The sequence below is a fragment of the Trichoderma harzianum genome (genome assembly GCF_003025095.1).
Source record: "Trichoderma harzianum CBS 226.95 unplaced genomic scaffold M431scaffold_4, whole genome shotgun sequence".
Taxonomy (NCBI): Eukaryota; Fungi; Ascomycota; class Sordariomycetes; order Hypocreales; family Hypocreaceae; genus Trichoderma; species Trichoderma harzianum.
The window spans coordinates 594,144-611,275 of NW_020209252.1; the positions used below are offsets into that span (position 1 = coordinate 594,144).

At 48.9% G+C, this 17,132-nt stretch overlaps 4 protein-coding genes across 4 annotated transcripts; 2 read left to right on the plus strand and 2 right to left on the minus strand.

Moving 5' to 3' along the window:
• Positions 1 to 108: 108 nt before the first annotated feature.
• M431DRAFT_80308 (hypothetical protein) lies at positions 109 to 1,017 on the plus strand (the record flags this gene model as incomplete). The annotated part of the gene is made up of 2 exons (XM_024922927.1): positions 109 to 313; positions 383 to 1,017. The coding sequence occupies 2 exons, from the start codon at positions 109 to 111 to the stop codon at positions 1,015 to 1,017; spliced, it is 840 nt and encodes a 279-aa protein (XP_024776089.1).
• A 1,632-nt stretch (positions 1,018 to 2,649) lies between these two features.
• M431DRAFT_550474 (hypothetical protein) lies at positions 2,650 to 3,518 on the plus strand (the record flags this gene model as incomplete). The annotated part of the gene is made up of 3 exons (XM_024921319.1): positions 2,650 to 2,671; positions 2,716 to 2,931; positions 3,013 to 3,518. The coding sequence occupies 3 exons, from the start codon at positions 2,650 to 2,652 to the stop codon at positions 3,516 to 3,518; spliced, it is 744 nt and encodes a 247-aa protein (XP_024776090.1).
• Positions 3,519 to 10,745: 7,227 nt separating this feature from the next.
• Positions 10,746 to 12,220, minus strand: M431DRAFT_506162 (hypothetical protein). The gene is made up of 2 exons (XM_024918762.1): positions 11,892 to 12,220; positions 10,746 to 11,610 (listed from the first exon to the last, which is right to left on the minus strand). The coding sequence occupies exons 1-2, from the start codon at positions 11,949 to 11,951 to the stop codon at positions 11,080 to 11,082; spliced, it is 591 nt and encodes a 196-aa protein (XP_024776091.1). The 5' UTR covers positions 11,952 to 12,220; the 3' UTR covers positions 10,746 to 11,079.
• A 691-nt stretch (positions 12,221 to 12,911) lies between these two features.
• On the minus strand, positions 12,912 to 16,779 carry M431DRAFT_506165 (hypothetical protein). The gene has a single exon (XM_024918763.1). The coding sequence runs from the start codon at positions 16,635 to 16,637 to the stop codon at positions 13,254 to 13,256; it is 3,384 nt and encodes a 1,127-aa protein (XP_024776092.1). The 5' UTR covers positions 16,638 to 16,779; the 3' UTR covers positions 12,912 to 13,253.
• Positions 16,780 to 17,132: the final 353 nt, after the last annotated feature.

The window sequence follows — 17,132 nt, forward strand, 5'->3', positions numbered from 1 at the left end:
CTTCCTTGCCTCCAAAACGCAAATGCCTTGTCTAAATTGGCTGTGACCTAAAATTAATACTACTCTTAGCTCTCCGATTAGAGAATTGCAACCACAACTACAGGTCCGATGGCCGATACACAAGAAAAGGTCGCCACGACCCCTCAAGACACTAGCCGAGAAGGATCTATCTATCCCGGACAACAGATTCCACAAGCAGCCGAGAAATCTCACGCAAAGGAAGAATTTGTCGACTACTTCACACAGGACGTTCGTACAACACTGTTCGTTGAGCTACAACTCCTGCTCATAACATTCTGTACAGGCATCCAAGGTAAATAGATGCCCTCCCCATTCTAGTATCGTACCTCTATATCCAGTGGCTAAAACAAATTCATTAAAGATGCAACCACGTTTCCAGACTATCACTGCTTTGCCTCGAACCAGACTGGCAACACAATCTTTCTCTGCCTGGCAGTGATAATACCAAAACTGAACGGCGATATGTTCTACACCTCAAGTATTGCCACAGGATTGGGAGTCTTCCTTGGTGCAGGATGGTTGACTGGCCAAATTGGTCATATCGTTGGACCTCGGAAGCGATGGTGGCTTATTCTGTGCAATCTGATTCAGACTGGTCTCGTCTTTGCTGCCACCGGGGTTCAATATCGATATGGAGTTGAAGGCCACGGTCCGAAAGCCCTTACAGTTATAGCCCTGCTGGCATTCGCCGCTGGTAGTCAGGTAGTCCAATCTCGAAGCCTGGCTGCAACTGAAATCAGCACTGCAATGGCGACTGCGGCATGGGTAGACTTGATGATCGACCGAAGGCTCTTTGTCCTGGACAACCGACCCCGGACAAGACGTGTTGCTTTCCTTTTAGCACTTGTCGCAGGAGGTTTCATCGGTGCATTGCTCTACCGGACGGCCGGTTCAGCGGCTGCCCTGGCTGTGTCTGGAGCTGGCAAAGCAGTCGCCAGTTTGCTGTACATCTTCTCAGGGGGCGAAAAGAAGAAAGTCAACACATCGGAGGTTTGAGATTAAAGCGAGCATGGAGTTTGGTTTGGGCGTTTTTGGTTGGGGGTAATGATTGGGTTATTAAAAAGCGAGCGGTGCTGCATTTGCAATCAGTATACAGATTTTAGATAGCGAATTTTTTTTTTCATGGCATTAGATAAAAAGCGGCGAAGGTGCACGCGGTAATGATAAAGAACTTTTATTAACTTACATTTATTGATTCATTTCCCACGATATTTGCTCAAGTTTCGTAAGATTTGCGTCGAATTTTTCTGTATGTCCATACTTTTGGTTTCTTCCCGGTTAGGTCATGCGCAAGTAAGGTACTTGGCGAGCCCACCCTCAAATAACAATAACACTTATGTTAAAATAATTCCTTGTGAACAGCTTATTAAACCGATATAATGATTGGTTATTAGACACTGTTTTTTACGACTATATTAAGGTCAACGAGCCAGCCCATTATGTATATAGTAAAGCATTTAATTACACCTATATCTTTAGAATAAAGGGGATACTAACGGCAGCTAACTCAAGCCTCCTTCTGCTAGCTACCAATGGATCACGAGGCTTGTCAAAATAGCTCCTGGCAATGCTCTATGCATTAACTAACGAATAATAATTAAGAATCGAATCCTCCCCTTCAAAATTGAGGGTTGATCTTATCCCGCTGGAGATACCACTCTGGGTTTCCTCTTTTCCACTGACTGAGCCACGGATGGAAATCCTGCTTAAGGCGCGCTAATACCCCGCAAGATTTCTCTGGATACGGCTTCCAAGTAGTTTATGGTGCCACGTCAGCGGTCTATCTCATTTTCAGCGCTGTTGAGCCACTGTGCTTACACAAGTTGAGATCTCAAGCGCGAGATTTTGTCATTTCAGCTGGCCACATGTGCGCTAAAAAGAAAATGGAAGCTTCATTAAATATGATTGGGTAAACGCCATTCGAAGACATTGGTATATTACCATGCAGCAATATTTAAGAGTCTTCCTATTTTCACCGTAATACTCCACATCACAAGCTAGATTTACCCCCTTGATCGCAAATACCACACCCACACACCAGAATACAGTACAGTACATTGGGAAGGAAGATCAACATCGATATAAAACTCCACATTACAACACTCTATCATCAATCCACGCCAATTCCTTCAAAAATCGCTTCTCGCGGACTGGCTAGTTCATCCGGCTCGTCTTCTTCGATCTGCGCGGCCGTGATGACTTCAATGACTTCCTCAGTCTCAGATTGGGGCTCAGGCTCGGGCTCGGGCTCGGTCTCGAAGGCGGCGGCAGCTATGATAACCCTGACGATAGCGGCGGATCGACGGCATCGTCGCTGGGTAAGGAATCCACTGCGATATCGAACTTGTGATGTTGAAGGTCTTGTGTGATGTCGTAAAGTACATGGCGAGCCGGGGCGCCGCACTGCAATTAGGTGTGCATTGATGGGATCGGTGGTGTGTGTACATTAATTTCAGTACTGGCATGGACCACTACGGTGAAAATAGCAATATTCTACGGTGAAAATAGGAAGACTCATATTTAAAGACATAGGGATCCCCTTCAAACAACATTTTTTCGCACAACCTAGGTCGAGCTCATTTTGCTAATCATTTGCGGAATAAAAAAAGAGAAAAGGGACATTACAAGATGCCCGTTGCTCAGCAGAACGGTACTTATCGATATCCCTATTCCCTATCTATCATCAACGTTTAGAGAGGCCACAAGTGCCAGAACATATCCAGTCGCACCTTGATGAGATACACAAGACCGCTGAGGCCGCCGAGGCCGCAATCAAAGCTGGAAACACTGAGCTGGCAACAGAGCTCAAGGCTCAACTGAAGCATTTGTTCGAGAATGCTCCAGAGGATGCCAAAACAGGCGGCTTCATTGGTTCCGGTGGCAACAACATACCTGTACCGCCAAAAGACGGTATGTCACAAGATCCAAGCACACACAGAATATTTTCGGCGTTATGAAGTCATTTGCAGGAGTTTTAACGACACTTTATAGATCCGGAAGATTTGCCCGAGTCTCAAAAGCAGATTAATGCTGAGCTTAAAGAACTTGCTACTGCTCTCCACAAGGCAATTCAAGACGAGGATGACGAGACTGCAAAAGAACTGCGAGCCCGGATAAGTGCTCTGAGGCAGAAATCCCATCAAGAGTCTAAAATTACCCCTAAGGCTGCTGGCTTCTTCGAGTTGTGGATTGAAATTCACAACCTAGACTCAAGCCGTCTTTTTAATGACGGAGGATGGGATGTCGCACATGGATGGTTTGAGTCAGGCAGGGTAGCAGACTCTCTTGGGTATGGGGATGTGGCTTATATTCATATGGGTGGTGCTCCAGGCCCAGGGATTTTCTGCACTGCTTATTACAGCTACCAGGATGGCGCAGCGTATTCTGGATCTTTTACGTGGACTTCTGATGATTTGCGTGGGTATAGCAACGGTCGATGGGACAGCTGGCATTCCTTTGACGGCCGGATTGTCCGCTTTTACGTTCAACAGAGGTGATTGGTAGCCTCTGTTCCATAGTAATTGACATACGAATTACAAGGTGCCTGATGACCACTCCTTCGCGAGTTGAGAATACGCAGCTGCGTATCCGTGGATCCTGTTTAACTAATTTGAAGAGGTCAGAGACAGCCCCTGTGATCAATTGCAAAAATCCTGCTGCCAATGCCAAAGATGTGCACGAGTACATGCAGATTCACAATCTTCTATGTCTTCTGCTCCTATCAATGAGCTTTTCAGGTGTAGTGTTCCGAGCTTCGCATCATCTCATTAAGAGGAACTGGTGGTGTAAATCGACAAATCAGCTCCCTGTCCCACCAGACCCACCGCTTTTCTGCCTGTTCTGGCAATTCAAGCTGTCCGGAACTAAGAATTCTCCGCTCCGATCAGGCTGCCATGGTGGGGCCGGCCGCTCTATGAGATCCAAGCCAAGCTTCAACCAGGCATCAGCGGGCCTTTATTTGGCGATAGCTTCGTTTGTCTCTTGATCCTGGCGCCGGTCACGAGTTTTCGCGATGCATCATCCTGGCTGCTTTAGGCAGCACACCAGGATCAACGCGTTTCGCGTCGGCATCGTTCCTCTTTCAGCTCCAAACGCCACGTTTGACCGCCAAGATGCTACTGCAATTGGGGAACGTTAGTGGCAGTTCCACGGTCTTAGTGCTACGAAGCGTCGAGCCCGGCTTCGTGATGACATGGAAATAGTTGCTGTGCTTGCTCTAGCTTCCGACAATCGAGACATGTATAAAGCACGCAGATGCTCCCGTTCGTTTTCTAGGCCCAATTCCAAGGCAGTTCGCACAATCACGAATCTCTTCTTCTTCTCTCAATTGAACCCAATTCGTCGTGCTGTGCCTCGTTGTTCTCCTTTTCTTCTATCGTCTGTTCTTCATCTTCGAAACATCCAATTGTCTCACCGTGCAATATTTCTTTCTGCCTCCTACTCTACGAAGCCTTCATTTGAGTCAGACTCACCAGCAAGAATGGCTCTCGGAGACTTCCCCAAGCTACCTGCGTCCCAGGCGGACCTGGTAAAATACATTGCTCAGAACCCAGACAAGCCTATGGTGGAAATCATGGACCCATATCGCAAGTTTGAAGCTCACTTGCGCTCCGTTTTCGCACAAGACCGACAAAACCCCATCCTCGATGATCCTTTCCTCAATGTTGTGCCTCTCTTTACTGATGATACCAAGGACATCACTGTCCGTGCCCGAGACCTAGCCTCTGAGTCGGAGGAAGAAAAGTCCAAGTACATCATGGCTTTGCCGGATGACAAGCGTCGTCCCCATGGATCACCAGCAACTGTTGCCGACCTGACCGAGTTTCAAAAGAACTTTAACATATTCTCAGAGTCTTCTCTCGCTGAACTCGACTGGAACAACGTTGTGGCAGCTGGCTCCTCCGTCGTCAACACGCTGCTGCCAGTTCCCAAAGAATTTAATACGAACAAGAGGAAGCTTCGCGAGTATTATCATGAGAAGTTTTGCCCTGCATCCGATGTTGACCTCTTCTTATACGGTCTCACCCACGAAGAAGCCATCGAAAAGATTAAGCAGATTGAGCAGTCTATTCGTGATTCCATCTTAAGCGAAGTCACTGTTGTTCGCACGAAATACGCCATCACCATTGCCAGCCAATATCCTGTTCGGCATGTGCAGGTAAGCATAACCCCCCTCCAGATGCAGATCCAGTCAGCATTCTCATTCAATTGGTTTCCCACAGGTCGTTCTCCGTGTCTACAAGTCCATCAGCGAAATCTTGACCGGTTTCGATATTGATGCCGCTGGCGCCGCGTACAATGGCAAGCAGGTTTACGTGGCTCCCAGAACTCTCGGCAGCATTATCACTCAGATCAACCACGTGGATCTCACTAGACGCAGTCCCTCTTATGAGAACCGTTTGTCCAAGTATTCTCACCGGAATTTCGAAGTCTACTGGCCTGAGCTTGACAGGTCACGCGTGGACCCCACAATCTTTGAGAGAAGCTTCCAGCGAACATTGGGTCTTGCTCGTCTGCTCGTCTTGGAACGACTTCCAACCACGCATGCTCGCGATGCCTATCTCAACAAGAGGCGTCAAGAGCGTGGCAGGCCCGCGCTACAACGCAGTCACTTCCACCTCCAAGGAAACCTCAAGTCCTACCACGAAGACGAGGTTGCCGATTGGCTCTCGGAGGAAGACATTAGCAACTACCACACTTTTACTGTTCCCTATGGCGAGAAATTCAACGCAAAGCGAATTGAGAAGCTGTGCTACACTAGAGATCTACTTCTCAACGCTGAATGGAATCAGCCAAAGGAGCGTGAAGTGTATTTGCATCGCCACCCTGCATTCTTTGGACGGGTTGAGGATGTGATTGAAGATTGCTGTGGTAGCTGCCCTAAACCGGTGACTCCAGAAGAAATCGAAGCCGCCGAGAAGGAGGCAGAGATTTACATCTCTGGCAAGGTCACGTTCCTCATTGACGATCCCGGCAGGCAGCAGATCGGATCGTTCAATCCTCTGACGGAGCAAGACTGGACTGACATGGCTTATATCGGCAACACTGCTAGACTGTTCCAATCAATTGCTGAAAACGATGCTGATGACGTCTTGAATTGGCTCTCTCAAGAAGGCGCGGACCCGAATCAGAGGGACTATACCGGACGGGCCCCGCTTCATCTCGCGGCCATGGTTTCTTCTCCAGAAGTTGTCCGCCATCTAGTTGATGGTGGCGCTCGCCTAACCGCTCGTCTTGCGGACGGCAAAACAGCTCTGCATCTTGCCGCTGCCAGAGGTCATGCTGAGATCATCAAAATTTTGATGGACAAGAGTGACGAGAACGAAGAAGCCGAAGAAGACAGGAAAGACAGGAAACGCAAAGCCACCAGAGCTCAAGGGTCTGAGAACAAAGAAGACGCTGAGAAGTCATCTGAGGACGCCGAGAATGCAGAGGAAGACTCAGATATTGAGCTTGTGGATAACGCCGAAACAGAGACAGAGGTGCACTCTATCGTCACTGGATCCTTTGTCAAGGTGGAAAAGAACAAGGAGGACAAGGAGGAATCCGCGCTCGAAGAACCCGAGGACGGACCAGACTTCTACCAGATTAACGTCCTTGCGTGGGATATCCCATGCTCTCCCCTCCATCTCGCTATTGCTGGAGGACATGAAGATGTTGTAAAGGCTCTTTGCGATGTGAGTATCATGAGAACTTTCCTATACCCTATGCATCATGCTTTGTTATTATTGTTTCTAATGCAAATTAGTACGGTGCCGACTCTATCCTTCCAGTCAAATTCCTGTCTACCAACATGCACTCGAATTTGGCTGGCGCTATTCTAACCATGACACTTGCATTGTCGCTGCCCTCAGAGAAGGCCAGGTCTATGGCGCAGTTGCTTCTCAAGCTGGGTGCCACATGTTCCCAGGCAGATGCTGATGGATGCACCGTCTTCCATCGCTATGTCGACAGCGGCAATGTAGACATGGTTGAAACACTCATCGACAACGACCCAAGGGGTGTTCAGGCGGCCATCAACCATTTGTTCTTTTCTGGCTACATGTGGAGACCTGACATTATATCGCCACTTCAGTCTGCTCTCGAAAAAGGCGATCCTATTCTCGTCCTCAAGGTTCTGAACGCAGGAGCCTCGGTCGAGATTGACTTTGATGCCTGGCTAAAGTCAGCAAAGGTGGCTCCCTCGCAGACCAGCAATCTCGGAAACCTAGAACAAACAAAGAAGAGATACGAGGAATCGATAGAGCAGCCTTTGATTGCTGCGATTCGGTCAGGCAACACCGACTTGGTGATCCAGCTCTTGGAAAAAGGAGCAAATCCCAATTCGGTCACTCGTGAGACTCAGTACGCATTATCGAATGAGTCTCAGCGCAACTGGACTAAGGGAACCACCGCATTGGACATGGTCAAGCATCTTATAACGAAACTGCGCGAATACACTGGAGAAAAGACTGCGTTGAGAAAGCCTGAGAAACAGCCAGGTATCGACTCTTACTTGGAAAAATTTGAGCCTGGTACCTATCAACATTGGCTAGTTGCTTTCAAGGTCAAATCGGCTCAAGATAGGTACCAAACCGAAAAAGACAATTACGAGAAAGAGGTGCGGAGAGTGGCTGAACGCAGAGGAAATGCTGAAAAAGCAAAGGCCATCGAGGAATCCATTTCTGATCTCGTTAAGCTTGAGAGCATCCTTATTGCCAAAGGCGCGCTGGTATTCAGTGAACTCTACCCAGACATCAAGATGGAGAACCGCCACAACTACAGCTACATCCCTCCCGAGCCCCCGAAGGTTACAGCGTTTGAGTATAACATCCTGTTCAATGGAGACAACGACATGATCGAGGGGAAGAAGGATGGATATATTCAATTGTAAGCCCACGAATCCACTTATTCTGTACTTTTGGCATAAAACTAACACTTGGGCTTAGGATGCAGGCAGCCTGGACTGGAGATATCGGGACAATCAAATCCCTAACGCTCCAAGCTTGGGGCCCTAACAATGAGCATGCACCGCTTAATATGGCTATTTTTGATGACAGCCGTAACTCTCCATTCTCCATTGCCTACCTTCGTGGTCACTATCACACTGCTAAGGCCATCCTGGAGATTATTAGGGCCCAGTGGTCGGCACCCGAAAAGGAAAAAGTCCGCTACAAGATGCAGTCCCGAGATGAAGACGATGAGGATGAAGATGAGGAAGACGACGAGGGGGATTCGGACAATGAGCTTCGAATTGTCTCAGAGACGATTGACCAAGCCTTCACCATTGATGATATTGGCAAAGTCTCTATGCAGGTCAAATCTCACACCAGGCCCATCGATGTAATCCGAACCCATGCACCAGGTATCGTCAAGAAGAAAGACGGATCGATTCAATTTGGCGCCACCCAAAGTCTCTTCGTACATGCCATCAACGATGAGGACACGGCTGGTCTGAAAGTCCTTCTAGGACTGGTGAGTGAGTACGAGCAGACGGAGACGACTGGTGACGAAGACGAGTCTGTCAAGAGGTTCAACCTGGAATCCAATGACTTCCTTTCAGCAGTGCAAAGCGGGAACACGGAAGCTCTCAGCCTTCTTATCAAGCGAACCGGTGCAGGGATTCCTTTAGACCATCTCGTCAAGAAGAGCGGCGCCGAGTTGAAGCAAAAGCCCCGCTTCTACCAAGGATTGACGGTTTATGGAAAGAAGAGGTATGAAGATTCCATCCAAGATTGATGAGCATAGGGTGACTAACATTATTATAGAAAGGATTGGGCACAGGCCGGGCGAAACATGGTCGTCAGGACCACTGGCCTTCAAACGCCGCCTCTTCTCCATGCGGCACTCGGTGGTCGCATTGACGCAGTCGAATTCTTCTTGAGCGATAAGCCTCATCGTCTATATAGCGAATTTGCCAAGTCCAAGGCCGCCGCTGAGGATCCCCGGCTCAAGCATCTCATCCAAAGCCCAGTCGGCTTTGACCGGGTCATATCCAAGTGGCTTGGCGCAGACAGTAAGCGTTCTTCTTTGTATAAGAGAATGAGAGACGGCATGTATGCTAACAGAAGGGTTCACTAGATGATTTCGTGCTGCATACGGCCATCTTGGCAGCACCATCCAAGAACTCCATCGAGCTGGTCAAATATTTAATCGAGTCCTACCCGGAGTCGCTTGAAAAGAAGACATCCAACGGCGATACGCCTCTGTTCATTGCCTGTCGTCTCGGCTACGTCCATTTTGCCAAGCTCTTAATCGGTGCAAACGCCGACCAAGCTACCCGCAACCATATGGGAGAGAACATCTTGCATGCGGCCGTGGCCGGCAATCCAAAGGCAGCTAGCCTTCGTCGCCTTCTCGACATTATCGATCCCGGTCTTCGAAGTCACTTGTTCACGGAGCGCAAAAGCCTGCAGGTGAATGGTCTGACGCCGCTACATGCTTGGATCTCTCAAGCTTCCGGTGTGGTTAACGATGATTCCGCCGTGTATTCAAGGCGCAGGAGATACTACTACCATCACCAGCCGTCGTCGCCCTATTCTAGAACGGAGGATGTTGTGGACATGCTGAAGCTCATGTTGGAATATTCCAAGGGTGAGGAACTGGACATGCTCAACGGCGCTGGTGATACTTGTCTCCACACTGCCATCATGCAAAGGATGATCTGCATCGTCAAGATCCTCATTGACTTCAAACCTCAGCTCCTGTACAGAGAGAACGCCGTCGGCCGCACGCCTGCCGAGGTGGCACAGGACAAGGTCACGGCCGACCAGTTCGCCCAACAGACCAAACTGCAAAGTACGCGAACCGACAAGCTCGACACCTGGCCGACCCAGGCCGCCAGCACTTTTATCAAGTGCTCGACCATTGAGGGCCTAAGCGACGATCAGCTTCGAGAGAAGGTCGTCGAGCTCGGCCTCAGCGGTCAGTACCAGCCCGCCCAGGTCGCCGCCATCATCGGCCTAGTCGGACTCGCCCCGAGCCAGGAGACGCTCCCTGATACGGCTCGCAACACCGTCATCTGGGACCTCTGCAAGACCTGCATGGACAAGAACCCCGGCAAGCGCCGCCTCGTCAGCCTCAACGAGGCCAACGACGTCGCCAAGAGACTCGGAGAGAAGCATACCGCTTCACGTTACTTCTCCATCCAGGCCCGCGCAGAGGACGATGATGAGGAGCCCAAGGACGATGCGGAAGAGAAGGACACGAGGGACTTCGCAGCCCAGCAGCTGTCTTCGAAATTGAGTAGGGCTTGGAGGTTCAACAGCTTTGTCGGCAAGGATTTTGGTCTTGAAAGGTGTGACGAGTGCAAGTCGTATCATGATGGGCTGTGCAAATGATTGTAAGCCTGCTCTTCAGATTTTAGATTTAGCGATATATGAGTAGAGTGAAACAATGATGAATAAGAAGATTTCGAACACCCACGCCTTAAATCAAACGCCTGTTCTTTCAGTATCTGCTACTACAGTTATATTTCCTATAGTATTTACTGCTCTAACTGTATTTATTTAGTATCTGCTACTACAGTTATATTTTCTATAGTACTTACTACTTTATCTATATTTATTTAGTAACCGCTACTATATCTATATTTCTCTAGTAACTACTACTATATCTATATTTCTCCAGTAACTGCTGGTATAATGATACATTTGTAGTATTTGCTACTATAACTGTATTTAGCTAGCACTTAGGACTAAGCTGATTGGGTGCTCTATTGCTAAATATATGCACTTGTTCATTTTGCGGTCTTGCTTTTTCTGACCTCCACTTGACAGTATAGACTTAGCTATATGAGTAGAATAAAATAACGACGGCCATGAAGGACGAATAGACAATAAGATCGTAAAGACGTAAACTACTATATATTGATATTGAGATATTTGAACAATGTGATTTCTTTTCGTTTTCGCATGACAAACTTGATGAGAGAGTGGTGAAACCAACCTCGCTCTCCACGCAAGGAATACTTTCCAACATGTTACATATTTCCAATCTAGCCCACTGACAAGGCCGGCCAATCGGATCCGCAGCCCAAAATCATCTTACTGTACAAGGTTACACGAGCCAGCTCACGACCTAATAGTAACGGACAGTTCGGGGAGCACCATCGCCCCAAAGTCCAACCACAGACAGCACAAAGGCGGCGGCAGCAAAGCCGGTCTTGACGAAATATGCCCTCGCAGCACCCTCAACATTGGCTCTGACCTCCTCGCCATTCACATCCTCCAGCTCAGACTCGCTGGGCAGGTCTCCCTCACTGTGCGAATCGCCCAAGACCTCATAGCTCGCTTCCATCCGGGCTCTAGATGAGGTGGCCTTGCGTGCGCTGGTAGGCTTCGAAGCTGTTGCAGCCGGCTGGGGAAGGTATCCGGGCACTACAACCGACAGCACAGCCAGAATGGACGTATAGAACAGGTACGGGTGGCGAGCATAGCGCGGGGAGCAGACGAACGACAGGAAGAGCGGGGCAGCGGCCAGTGATGAAAGAGCGAGGACGGGAAGACGCAGCGAGGATTGCAGTGAGGTCAAGGCGTGAGCGGCGGAAGACGACGAGGGGAGCTGGAGGAGAGTTGGGAGAGTGACGGCTGAGACGGTATACGAGACGCCCTGCGATGGCACCGAGAAAGTCAGCAACGAATTCTTATTGCACGAACACAGCGAAAGCTACGAGTGATCCATAGCAAATGCGATTGTTTCTTTGCCCGCTGCCGTTCGCCATCCCCCAAATTCCACAGAGTTGAAGCTGTCGCTTTGAGCTGCCGGGGGGGCTGAATGCGATGCAGCCGAACATGCGACTTCGAGGAGGGGGAGGGGCAGCCGGACTTTTTTCGTCGTCTTCGCTACAGAGACACATGAAGAAAAAGCTAGGAAATAATGGCGAAACTTGCCGTCAACAGCCCGAGGGACACGGTGCCCACGAATTTGAGGACCGAGATCCCCTTTGCCATGGTGATTGAATTGTGTGATGTGTTGGTGTATGTGTTGTTGCGATCAAAGTGCCTTGTAAGAAGCAAAAAGTGGGAGCTATTCAGAGTTTCGGAAAAGAATTGAGTTAAAGAGGCGCCAGAAGCAGAAAAATCGGGTGGTCGCAAAAAGATAACGCCGTGCCTGCCTTATTGAACAAGCTGGGTGCAGATAAGGCAGTGACACTGGTTGGACGTCACGTCATGCTCTTTGGGAAGCAACGAACGGGAGCTATTAGTTTGTTAGCAAATAGTCTAGCATTTGAACGTTAGGCAGTAGCTAGTACTGCGAATCGCTGCTTCCCCGTCTGGACTCATGGAGCACTTTTGCCGGCAGTGAATGGGAACAAGTTCAAAGTCACTTTAGTGGGGCGCCAAATAGCTCTGAGGTCCCCACTTAAATGCGGGTGATTCACGTGCCTGGGCAAACAGCTTTGCGGTGCCACAGCTGCAATTTTTCTTTTCTCTCTTAAAAACTCTCTCTTGCATATATCAAGCTCAAGTTTGCACTTGAGGTTTGTCTATGGAAGCCTTTCTGATGGCCTGATTCACTCTTTTCCTTCTCTATTTCTCTTCTTTTATTTCTTTTACTCCTTCTTCTTCTTTATTTCCATATAACAAACAGCAATTCTCACAGCTGTAAAAATAAACGTATGTTTTTATACTCTTCTCCAACCGCATTTCCTCACGCGCCGACATCACGCAAAACAAAACAACATCTCCTTCTCCTCACTTTTATATGATGAACAACCTTGCACCCATATTCTTTTAGGAAGAGCCGTCTGAGACTGCCTCCGATTGGCCGGTGCGAGCTTCCCCCCTGGGAGGCTTGTGTCTGTCGGTCCTTTGGTCGCTTCCAGCAGGGCCGTCGTGGGATTCCGCGCCCAGTTTGCATCGTCATATGCGCAACTGGGCGTTCCGCGGCGGTCATGCTGGCGGCGGTGGGGGCCGTAGTGCTTATAACTGGGTTTCTGAAAAAAAGAGTTGAAGACTTGTTGTGATTTTTTGCATACGTTTTGCAATACATGTTTTACTCGAACGAGTGCTAACTCACTCTTCATAGTTGAATTAAACAGGGCGACGATAACAAGGCGGTCTTCGAGAGGACATCGCCGTCCAATAATCATATTTGGTCATCAATTCATCATCTTTTTGTAGTTTCCTCCACACAAATAGCTCCCGTAATATGTATATGATACAATACAATACCATGCTTTCATCTCAGAACAATTCTTCCATTTCATCGCTAGCCTTGCCTTAACGCCCGTGACCCTTTTGTAGCTCACATTAAACATCACTATCGTCACTGTCCAGCAACGCAGGTCTTGTGCGTCGCCTACTCCTAGTTGGTGCCGCCTCTTCAGACGCTTCTTTCGCTCGGCCTTGCATCCTGGACGGGCCAGCAAGCGCATGCAAGTCTGGAACTCCATCGCTCTCTTGGGTGGCCGTGAATTGAGTTGGCACAAAATAGGGTTTGCTTGCCCCTGCTCGCGGCGTCCGCTCGTTCGGCTTTATAGGAGACGTTGCTTCGGAATCAAACATGCTAGATGTTGCTTGGTCGTCTCCAACGACGAAATCTACCAAGTCGGCACCGTCATCCGAGTCGCTCTCGTCAAGCAGATCACTATCCCTTTCGCAATCGTCTCCAATCTCATCACTGCCAATGGCAGCTTTCCGTGATTGCTTTCCTTTTGACTTGGCATTCAGCCTTTTTTGTCTTTTGGCTTCGCTAAGTCGGGGCGGTAGCCCGGGCTCTTCCTCTTCCTCTTCAATGTCTATCTCAAGATCAGAGTCAAACAAATCTTCGTCTCCCGAGTCCAACACACGCCGAGCAGCAGACTGAGTGCTCTTTTTGGGCTGAGTCTTTTTGGGCTGAGTCTTTGTGGGCTGAGTCTTTTTGGGTTGAGTCTTTATGGGTTGAGTCTTTATGGGTTGAGTCTTTTCGAATTGAGTCTCTTTGGTCGAGACCTTTCTCCTCTTCGGCTGCTGGACCTCAAATACCAAGGAGTCATCATCTGATTCGACTTCAATGGCCTGTCGCTTTTTGCTGTCTGCTGCAGCTTCATCATCGCTCGAATCTGTCTCGCCGGTATCAGAATACACAAATGGCTTTACTGGAATTTCAAGATAATCGCTTGTGTCCACGTCTCTGCGGGGCCTCACGAGGCAATCAGCATCCCCCAGCTTTTGCAGCAGCTTGACGCAGCGTTTTGTATAATCCCCATGAGGGACGAAGGCAGTCGGGCGTAGCTGTCGTTGCAGCGTTGGATGAGCTTCCATACTCGGCAGATCAGCTTCATCAGTCACGTTACGGTTAAATGGTAAATTCCGGTACGTTCGCTCGAGCTCGTAAAGCTCATCCGAGCCAAGAACAACACGCTCCAATTCAGGAATCGCTGTCAGGTCATCTAGTTCGGGGTTTCGCTTTGGCTTTGAACTTGACTTGGACACACGCTCTCCCGGGTTTGTCGAGACCTTCATGAAATCACTGACTTTTTGAAACCCAGTCTGAACTCCATCCGGCATATGGAATTTCTTGGGTGGTTTCTTTTTACCCTTGGGAACCTGCCGTTTCTTGGGTTCTGGTAAGGACTTGTCTTGAGTATTCTCAACTGGAATCTCAACATGCCGCATGTCCACTTCGGGCCGTATGTCTCGGGGTACAATCCGCGTGGAGAGATCAAACCGAAAGTTGAACCGGCTTCCTTCGCAGATGAGCTTTTGCATCTTTTCGTAGTTATCCTTCGACTTGGCAAACTGTTCCTCCTCTTTCCCCCTCATCAGGAGCAGCGCAATGTTACCTGCTCGCTTTCTTCCCGTTCTGCCCATGCGCTGCAACATGCGAATTGGAGACGCCGAAGAGTCATAGCAGACAATAAGATCAACCTGGCCAATGTCCAACCCTTCTTCTCCAATGGAAGTAGCAACGAGGACGTTGTAGGCGCCAGTCTTGAACTTTTCGATCGTGTCTATTTGCTGCTTCTGCTTCATGCCCTCGCCGCGCTTACCATCAGCTTGCCCAACAAAGACGGTAGCTTTGATGAGTGGTCGATGGGTATTGAACATGCGCACAATCTCTTCGGCGGAATCACGATACTCGCTGAACACTATCACTCGAGTCCCCTCCCCGTTATCCATGAAATGATTCAAGACGCAATCAGCCAAGGCTGTGAGCTTTGGGTGTCCCACAAAGCCGTCGAGCTTGAGCCACCCAGCAATTTTATCCATCATTTCTTGGAAACTGGCACTATCGATGATTTGGCGCCTGTACTTGGATCCCTTTTCGCCTTTGTCTTCTTGTTCACTGCGAAAGTCGACCATGTTATCGTAGAAAGGTTTGATACCATGATACTGCAATAATTTGATCGAATGAGCAAGACTCGTTAGCACGCTGAATATTGCCCGCATCATGAACTGGACACCTTGGTTCGCGCGGTTCCCACGCGTGGCAAACCACTCCTTCTGTGCCTGTATCAAGCCGTATGTTGTCAGAGCCATCGGATTCCGCCCATACCATATATTTTGGGAGCTGAGTTTCTCTGTCAACGGCTTGAGAGCCTCAGTAAAGAGCTCGCCGATGAGATTCATCTCGTCCGAAGGGTCAAGGACTATCTGATCTATGTTTCGATCGTGCACATACTGCCGAATGTCAAGAGACTCCTCGGTCCGGATTTCGCAGTGAGAAATCCCCAAATTGTCAATGACTTCTTGAACTGTCTCAACTTTCGAGCCCGGTGTAGCCGTCAGAGCCAGGACCCGAAAACTGTTGGAAAATCGGCGAATGAGTTTGGTAGCTTTAGCATACGCATATTCGCCCACGGCGCGATGCGCTTCGTCAATGACCATGAGACCAATACTCTTTGGGTCTGCATACCCATGGGAGAGATCATTCAGGAGCGTTTGTGGCGTCATGAAGAAGACTCGTCTCTTTTCCCACTCATCACTCCGCAGAGCAGGAGCAATGTCACCGGTAAGGAGTGTGGTCTCAGATCGAGGTATTCCCGCAATGTTATAACAAGCATCTATCTGCTGCGTTACAAGTGGCTTTGTCGGCGCTACAAAGACGATTTTGGCTGTCTTCGTCCAGCGGTAAAAGTTGAGCATCACTGTAGCAGCAATAAATGTCTTTCCCAGACCAGTCGGCAGCGCTACCAGCGTGTTATTGAACAAGCTGTTTCTGACAATGCTGAACTGATAGTCTCGAGTTGGCCCCAGATTTGTTGGATACACCCAAGTCTTCAATGCCTCTCTATCAAGCTGATGAGGGCTAGGAGGTTCAGGGGGCTGATCAGCCCGATAGACCCTGGTAGTCGTAGTCTGAGATGGGCGAGGAGCATCTTCCGTCGCCGCATGGCCACCCCATAACGTGGTTTGTCGCAAAGTACCGGAATTCGTGCGGCTGAAGCCAGTGCGAGCTGTTGCTACAGGCTTTGCTGGGCCCCTGGCAATCTGCCTCACTGGCTCTGGTGAAGAAAAGGCATCCGAAGGCAAATCATTCAGCTCCTGTGCTGCCCATTGCTGCTTATTCAGGTCACCGGCGTTATTCTTAGAGCCACTCGAAGAAGATGTAGATGTAGACACAAGCTTCCCTCCATTAGATGAAGATACTTGATCAAAGGCAGCGAGAATGTCCTCATCGGCGATATCGTCATCAAAATCGTCGGAATCCATGGCGACCAGAAGCCATGTAGTACCATGCAATATGGTCGCTGAGAGGTTAAAAAGTATCCAGTTTCATGTCTCTGAAGTATTCTTCAGGCCATTAGTAGGTGGTGTGTAACTGATGTAATTTCTTTGCGGTGGCGATGCTGGCCTCGTAAATACTAAGATGCTCATCCTGTAGTATTTCAGGCAGCATGTCGCCAATGTGACGCGCCAAACGACCACCAGGACGCGAAAACGGTACCACATCACGTGACTTAAATAGACTGTGACTCGCAAAGTGCAGCGGCCGGAATATCTTAGTCGAGAGGTACCTGTGTATCTCTGTACTTTTGCAATGGCAAGATTCCTTTGAGACCTGCTTGAACTTAGCCACAAAAGGAATAGAAAAGGGCTTTTGAACATATTTTATTCAGTCAAAGAGACTTCTCAAAGCTCTTTGCATTTTTCAAAGACGAACAACAATCACTGCAGAATCTATTTATAGTTTCTTAATCTTCCTTT

Bases quoted from the DNA above. Each gene is read 5' to 3' on its own strand.
- M431DRAFT_506162 (XM_024918762.1), bottom strand. From the start codon at position 11,951: ATGGCAAAGGGGATCTCGGTCCTCAAATTCGTGGGCACCGTGTCCCTC. The intron at 11,611-11,891 runs GCAAGTTTCGCC...GTGCCATCGCAG, and splicing joins TGTCCCTCGGGCTGTTGACG to GGCGTCTCGTATACCGTCTC.
- M431DRAFT_506165 (XM_024918763.1), bottom strand. From the start codon at position 16,637: ATGGATTCCGACGATTTTGATGACGATATCGCCGATGAGGACATTCTC.